Source organism: Tachysurus vachellii, chromosome 18 (genome assembly GCF_030014155.1).
Source record: "Tachysurus vachellii isolate PV-2020 chromosome 18, HZAU_Pvac_v1, whole genome shotgun sequence".
Taxonomy (NCBI): domain Eukaryota; kingdom Metazoa; phylum Chordata; class Actinopteri; order Siluriformes; family Bagridae; genus Tachysurus; species Tachysurus vachellii.
In genome coordinates this window covers 6,513,870-6,522,681 of record NC_083477.1, presented here as the reverse complement: position 1 = coordinate 6,522,681, position 8,812 = coordinate 6,513,870, and the positions used below count along the sequence as shown (strand labels likewise).

Here is an 8,812-nt window from a genome sequence, read left to right as displayed (position 1 = left end):
GTTTCCTCTGGGTACTCTGGTTTCCTCCCCGGTCCAAAGACATGCATGGTAGGTTGATTGGCATCTCTGGAAAATTGTCCGTAGTGTGTGATTGCGTGAGTGAATGAGAGTGTGTGTGTGTGCCCTGCGATGGGTTGGCACTCTGTCCAGGGTGTATCCTGCCTTGATGCCCAATGATGCCCGAGATAGGCACAGGCTCCCCGTGACCCGAGGTAGTTCGGATAAGCGGTAGAAAATGAATGAATGAATATCATTATGAACAAAATATGTTTTTCTCATCAGTGTGCTCACCTGCCAATTTCTATACATCAGCCAACTCGTCCTTTATCATATGATGGCTAGCTACCAGGATGTTGAAGGCTAACATGCTTCTTCCTGAGACACAATTCGTTTTTTTCTGCACAGAGCAGAGAGAAGAAAGTGCTATCTGCCCTCTTGTGCATAAACGAGCTGCAGACACTCATGATTGGCTAGCTTTGCTGTGAGTGACACAAAGTATGGGGGATGTGGTAGCTCAGTGGTTAAGGTGTTCGATGACTGAAATGAAGGTTGTGAGTTCACATCCCAGGGCCACCAAACTGTCACTGCTGGGCCGCTGAGCAAGGCTCTCAATCCTCTGTTGCTTAGTTGTTACATTTCCAGCATTTGGCGGACGCCCTTTTCCAGAGCGACTTACATTTGTACAGTTGTATAAATTATTATAAATGTAAGTCGCTCTGGATAAGAGCATCTGCTAAAATGACACAAAAGTATGGCCAGTTTTGGTCACTTTGCTCACATGGTTTTGTCATGATTTTATTTCATAATCTCTCAAATATGCCAAATGCCTTCATGTTGGGAGCAAAACACATTTTTGTTTCCTGGGGTCTGATCCCTTACTTAATTTTGAGGTTATATTTTAAAATGGTTAAAATGCTATCATAAACAAGGGAGCACTTCCAACTGCTCAATCAAGCCTGGAAATACTGCTGTCTAATGAAAGTGTCTCTGTTTCTGGCCCAGACTGAGAAGTGAAATTTAAGATTCAGCTTGTTTTCAGCAGAATTAAGATGACTGTGGGTCAAAGGTCAGAGCACCGGTTCCATCCGAGTGCCTTTTCCTAGTATGAATAATCTTTGCACAGATGTGGAAGGTCCGATATATTGACACATTATTCTTTCCTTAAACATGCACATCACACAGAAGAAGAAAAAAATGCTGCAATGTAATGCTGCAATCTTGGCTACTATTCACCTTTCATTTCATCACCAAAGGAGTTCATCCTTTACCGTTTTTCAGTGATATAACATCACTTACACACCTGACTTCCGCAATCCTTTGATTAATGAATCTGAAGACGTTTTTGGTGCTCAGATGGATTTTTTTGGTGCTCAGAAACCCTGCACATATGGTGTTTGGTGTTTGAGGGTGTATGGTTGATTGAGGGTAAACTTTCTTTACCATAAACACATTTATACAGTATTCCATTCTGAAAACTGCAGATTTAAGATTTCCAACAAAAGAATGTTTTTGCATTTTTAAATCTGGTTCACAATGATCTGCCCCACATACAGGCATGTGAAAATAATTAGGACACCCCATGAATGCCTATGGATTTTTTTTAAACCTAGTTAAACATATAGGCATTTGAGCTTCATTATTGACAGTTTCAAGTAATAAAACTAAAATAAAACCAAAGAAATGTCTTTTAAATGATCTATAAAATGTAATTTAAAAAAAATCCAGTTTCTTGTTAGGAAAAAGGAAGGACACCCCCATGTTTATTTGTACTTAAATCGTATAAAATGACCTACAGGTGTGTCACATCAGGTGTAAATTATTAGAACATTGTTACAGAGCATTTTGAAGAAGGTTTGTTTTATTTTAACCTCAGATATTTAGTTTGGTTTGCTCTTAATTGTTGAAGTGAGAGGTATCATTATGGTGAGATCCAAAAAAGCTCTCTGAGGCCTTCAGGGAGAAGATTGTTGATGCTTATGAGTCTGGTAAGGGATATAAAAAGATCTCAAAAGAATTAGCATTTTTTGAGAATCATTTACAAGTGGGGAAAAATTAAGACAAGTGCCAAATTCACCTCAAGAGCAAACTGCATGGTCCTTAAAGATGTCTCAGAATACATGGGGCAAGACTGGAGTTTGAGAAAGAACACAGGGCTAAAGGCCAAGACTTATGCACTTTGAATAATGTGCTTTGGACAGATGAGTCTAAAATGTAATTATTTGGAGACAAGAACAGAGGGCATGTTTTATGTAAACCAAATACAAGAGGTAAGAGGTAATAAAAGAGCCTCATAGCAACTGTGAATCATGGAGGTGGAAGTGTTATGGTTTGGTGATGCTTTGCTGCAGCAGGACCTGGCCAGCTCACCATCATTGAGTCCATTATGAATTTTAGATTGTATCAGAAGGTGCTTGAGGAACGTGTGAGACCATCTGTCAAAAAATTTAAGCTAAAGCTGAACTGGACCATTTCAACATGACAATGACCTAAAACATGAGTAAACATATCTTTACTTGACTTGATTTAAATGCACTATGGACTGGCTGTTTTTCTGGAATGGATAAGTCAAAGCCCAGATCTAAATCCTATCTAGATCCTGTGTGATGATATGAAACAGACAGTGCATGTAAGAAACCCCTCAAACATTACACATCTGAAAGAATTCTGCATTGAAGTGGGCGAAACTTTCTTCGAGTCAACGTCAGAAACTGGTAGATGGTTACAAGAAACGTCTCATTCAGGTTGTTTCAGCCAAAGGGGGAAACACTAGCTGTTAGTGCATAAGGTGTCTTAACAGTTGAAATACTCATTTTGTTGATTTCTTTTGTTTAATAAGTGGAAAGTAATTTTTTTTTTGTTTTTTTGTTTTTTTTTAACAAGCAATTACATCACTTACATCTACAGGTACAAATTAAAACAGGATCAGAAATTGACCTGTTGACATTTCTTAATAAAGAACTGAATATTTAATGGGGTGTCCTAATTTTTTCACATGACTGAATATAAATTATATGGTAATATAGATGTGGACATTTGACATTTGAAGTAATTTACTATTACAAGCTTAACTAAACCTTTAATTGTCGATTAAAGTGTTCATGCCAGTCATAAAACTTTTTTTTTATTAAAGCATTTGTTTTAGCTTACATCATGAGGTAAAAACAGTTTTCTGTTTTCTTAAATATATTCTAGCAGTTTAAACTTTTGGATTGCACTTCTCGCAATGCTCTCTAATTTTGCAGTTCTTGAAATCCCATGGAAAATGTGAGTTGTAGGTTTGAGTGTGTTGGTAATGATACTGTAACTGATTTAAGTACACTATGTGCTCTAGTGCCACTGCCTAAAATAGTAAGTCAAAATTGCCTGTTATTAGAGAGGGCTGCTGTGGACATGAAGCAGAGGAGACAGGAACAGATGAACGTACCAAGTAATATATATATATACCTTCTGTTAACATCACATTTTGGTCAAAGACATCTAGTACATTTCCACACTCGATACTTGTGTGCCATACACCAAATTCCCCAACAGAGACACATGCTCAAGCTTTACATTTCAGAATAATCAGTGTATCTACATCAGCGTTGTCCAATCTTATCCGGAAAGCCCTTTCCGGTTACGATTGGACAACGCTGATGTACATTATCCGTACCTTGATCAACAAAAATCTTTTACCCCAAAACATTGTATTTACTGGTCCTGTATAAGGCTTCACATTAAAACCTGCAGCCTGGCCTCAGGAAAGCCAAGTTCAATGAAACGTCTGAAATGAAAGATGTTGTTGTCAATGACCCAAACAGATGAGTATTCAATTCAATTCAAGTTTATTTGTATAGCGTTTTTTTACGATCGAAATTGTCTCAAAGCAGCTTTACAGAACATAAACATAGAACAAAAGGTTATTATAAAGAATAATATAAAGATTAATATAATACAAAATTCAAAATTAAAATTAGATATTTATTTGAATATCTATTTGAATGTGTTTGTATATGGAATATATGGAATATATATATACGTATATGTATGTATATATATACGTATATATATACATACATATACATATATATATATATATATATATATATATATATATATATATATATATATATATATATAAATATATAAATACAATCAAGGCCATCCTACTTACAATGACTGAATGTCTCTAGATAAACTCAATTTTATTAATTTTTTTTGCTCAAAATGCTTTATTTTTTTAAAGAGGAGTGCTCCACTCTATCCATCACATCATTTACATCCCAGAAGAAGTGGTGAGAGTTTCCTTTAAAAGGCTAAACAAAAGAAATGCAAATAGCCCTGATCACCTCTATCACTTTATCACTGCACTGATGTGCTGGCCTCCATTTTCACAAAGATGCTCAACACCTTTTAAGAGGTCTATTATCATTTCTATACCTAAATCACTGAAAAAAAAGACATCAGAACTTAATGACTTCAGGCTCGATAAACATACAGTGAAAATGGAAATACTTGAGTTTCTAAATCTTGCCTTGCTGATGTCCTGCACATCATTATGGACGACATATTTCTATGTAGATATTCATCAATTGTTCTTAGAATTAAAATATAAGCGGAGAGATGCAAAATAAAGGAATATAACAAATTACAGTTCAATGATGCACTGATGGATTTGACCTGTATTGAATTATGTATTTAAGAAACCTCTTAAGAAGAATAAAATAGCCTGGGAAAAATTATCCTTAAGCTTATTATTAAGGAGATTCTTGTTTACTCTTCCATGTTCTTATAAACTTAGAGATTTATAGTGAGATTCTGTAATTTGAGTTATTGATGCAGCGATTAAGCATGTTACAAATAAATAATGTTTTGAATATGTAATTAAATATGAAGGTAATTCAAAGACAATGTGTCCCAAATGAACAAACATGTCATTAAAATGATGAGGAATATATGAGAAACAGCCAACATCTTGAGGATCAAAGAAATGTTTCTTTTTTTTTTTTTTGGTATTTATTTAATTTTCATTTCTTATTTATTTATTTATTTTTTTGAAGATGGAAATAAGAAAAAACATCGTCCCAATGTGAATTCACCCTATAAGATAGCTTATTACTGCATATTAAATTTACTTGTATGCTCATTATTTGAAAACTACATGGGCAAAAGTTTGCAGAACGCTGAACACCATGTATGCAAACTGTTTGCACAAAGTAAGCTCCATGGCTCACACATGGTTTGCGAAGTTTGAGAGGAAGAACTTGAGTGACCTGCACAGAACCCTGACCTCAACCCCAATGAACATCTTTGGGATGAACTAAAATGCAGACTTCACCTCAGCCAAATCCCCAAAGCCAGGCTCCAAAATCTATGGGAAAGCCTTTTTGGAGTCGTGAAGGTTATTAAATCTAAATGCAAGATTAAATCTGGAATGGGATGTTCAATAAGCATGAATTAGTGTTATGGTCAAGAGCCTACAAACACCAAGACAGAGACCAAATGCTTGGATCCTGGTGATGTGGTGGTTTCCAGGCTGTAGTATCTTCCATACCAAAGCAGACATCAAGTAAATAAAATGCATTAAAAAAATAGATATTTTCTGTCTTGTACTACTTTCTGAGACCAAATGCATTATTTTAATCATCTGAATCTAAATTATTTTGAGTACATTAATTATAGTGGCATGAAAATTATGTTATTGTCTCTGGGGGATGTGGACAAAACATTTGTAATCCTTGTAGACCGAGATGAAAAATCAGTCTCAACCGTTAGAAAAGACCGAAAACGTTGATTTGTTGTGTCTGTTCGTGCATTTTAACATTTTAGGCTGATGTTTTTAAATCTTCAGTCTTCATATCATTACAGTATGTAAATGTGCACGAGCGCTAAAGGGCGGAGCGTCGCTTTTACTCTGATCTCATAAAGCGCGCGCTGCTGCGCCAGGATGTCGGAGTACTCAGATGCGCGCGCGAGGCACAGACAACTACAAAGAATATAGGCAACAAAACATAGGGTTTCTTTTGGATTTACACTCAACAGGTAAAAGAAATTGGGTTATTTTGTCGTTTGGATAAGGTACTGTTTTTAAACTGCTGTAAACTGTCAGTATTATAGCGCACACATCACCATGGAGACTGTTCAGGAGCATGCTATATATGCTATATTTTTGTTTATTTGTTTGTTGGTTGGCTTTTTGTCAGAATATATGTCAATATATTATTATTATTATTATTATTATTATTATTATTATTATTATTATTATTATTATTATTATGATAATATTAAAAATAAGACAGAGAGAAGCTGAGTGTATGCTGTTGATTTAAAATAATCAAATACTACAAATCAAAACAACCATTTTCAATCTATATTAATTTTATTCTTTAAATAACGGACTCTCTTGTCCATTGGGTTGGATAAAGGGTTTCTGTAAGGATGCTGTCGAGAATGTTTGAATGTTGTAAATCTGGCCTGTAAGACGTATCAAGTGCCAAAAAGAATATTTTGTTTGTTTTGTTAGTTTGTTTGTTTGTTTGAAGACTAAATTGTGGAAAGTAGCTCTGATATATCAGAAGAAAATTAACTTTTGCTTACAAAAATCAAATGTGGTTTAATTTTATAATGTCATTTTGTTTCCTGTTACAGCTTTGAGCCCCAGGGTGGTGACATCAAGGATTATTCTGAAGGTGACATTTGAATCTATTTGTCTTTAAAGCACATTAACACGAATAGTTAATATTTGCAAAAAGGGCTCACGTCGAGCGTGACAAAATCACATTGCAGGATGAATTCACACATGCATACTTCAGGGATTGTTATTATTATTTATTTCTTTTGTTAAGACGAGTGTTTGTGATCTGGATTCTGGACTGTGTAATATGTAAAGTTCTTTTTGGATGAGTTTTTAATTCCTGATGTGGCAATTTCACATAGTTCTTTGTTTGTTTTGTTTGTTTTGTTTTTATAGTACATTTTGTTGATGTTCTGAATTGCCAGTATTATTCAAACCTTATAATAATCATTTTGCAGCTCATTTCCATAGTAAAATTGTGATGAATGCAGGATATTTACATAAATCAACAGAGTCAGATGTTTTCACCAGAAATAATAAAATCCAGAAAGGATCTGAATACACATTCATAAAATAACAAGACATAATAATTATGTTTAACATTTTATGTTTGTGTAAAACTGATCCAAAATAAATGGAGATGAAATATTTAGAAATGAGGAAATTAGAAGAAAGTGTCTAATATTTCAGCTACGTCATGCCATGTCTGCACACCAGATTAATTCTACACATCTTGTTCTTGTAATTAATCTTTCATTTTCTGCTAAATACCAAAATACCTTTTGTGTTTCTCCTCAGAATTATAGAGAGAGCTGTTGCCAGCGATGCGGGACTCTGTCTTCAACTGCTGTTTTAACCCACCGCATCCTCCAGGTGTAGTGGAAGAGCCCCACTTGCACAGCAACAGAGCACAGGCTTTGCCCCCACATGACCGGCGCTTTCTTATATTTTTTGATTTTGATGAGACGCTTGTGGACGAGTGCAGCGATGATGCCATGGTTACAGTGGCCCCCGGTGGTTCTCTGCCCTCCTGGCTCAAAGACACATACCGTCCAGGCAGGTACAATGAGTACATGCATCGAGTCTTGACCTACATTGCTGAGCAGGGAGTTACTCCATCAACTATCCGTAACACTATAGAGTGTCTTCCACCATGCCCAGGCATCCCTGCCCTGCTGCGTTTCCTGAAGTCATGCCCACCAAAGGACTTTGAGGTAATTTGTGTGTCAGATGCCAACACGGTTTTCATCGAAACATGGCTGCAGAACCATGGCTTTCGCTCGCTCTTCATGCGAATCTTCACTAACCCAGCCCATTTTGATGAGAATGGACAACTTCAGCTCCGCCCCTTCCACTCCCATGACTGCCTGAGGTGTCCAGAGAACATGTGCAAGGCAGAAATTGTTCGCCGATACACAGCTCAGAGGGTGCACGAAAGAGGAGGCAGGAAATATCAAAGGGTGCTGTACGTCGGTGACGGTGCAAACGACTTCTGCCCGTCGCTGACACTGGCACCTGGTGATGTGGCATTTCCTCGACGTGACTTCCCCATGCACAGGCTGATCCAGGAGAAGCACGAGGCCAATCCTGGAGAGTTCAAAGCCACTGTAGTACCTTGGAGCACTGGAGAGGATATCATTAACAAGCTCAGGAAAGTCATAGATGAAAGGGTTTAAAACATGACTGAAACACAAACAGGAATCTAAATAAATACTTATTCCCAATTACTTTTAATAATCATGATACACAAAGACACACCAACAACAAGATGAGGCATTAGTGGAAGCTGCTGTTACACTTGCCCAAAGCTAAGTTTGTCTTTTCATTTTCAGTGGCCAACATACTGTAGAGTCATACTCTGAGAGAAATAGTTTTTTTTTACTCTTGAAGAAGTTTCTTCAGGGTTTGTTTTTTTATCTTTTCTTCCTATTATATATTTGTATCAATAATACAAATTATTTGCTTAAAATCAGTACTGAAATACGTGTGTCTCTGAGTCTCCATTAAACTGGTTTGCACCACTGGCATTTCATCGTTAAAAGATTTGCTTAGGTTTACTATGTCACAGAGAATAACTCACATGTCTCATATAATTATCTTCCAGCTCAGGGAAAGAATATTAAGATTTGTAAAACTACAAAATGAAGCAAATCTGTATTTACTCTTAAATTTATCTCTATCCACCACATTTAGAGCATGCTTGTGATTAATACAGAAAAGAATGTCTTCTGTTTCAACTGTTACTCTGTAATAAAGCAA

At 36.1% G+C, this 8,812-nt stretch overlaps 1 protein-coding gene across 1 annotated transcript; it reads left to right on the top strand.

The window, feature by feature from the left end:
• Positions 1–5,949: 5,949 nt before the first annotated feature.
• Positions 5,950–8,384, top strand: phospho1 (phosphoethanolamine/phosphocholine phosphatase 1). The gene is made up of 3 exons (XM_060892547.1): positions 5,950–6,021; positions 6,628–6,668; positions 7,352–8,384. The coding sequence occupies exon 3, from the start codon at positions 7,378–7,380 to the stop codon at positions 8,227–8,229; it is 852 nt and encodes a 283-aa protein (XP_060748530.1). The 5' UTR covers positions 5,950–6,021; positions 6,628–6,668; positions 7,352–7,377; the 3' UTR covers positions 8,230–8,384.
• Positions 8,385–8,812: the final 428 nt, after the last annotated feature.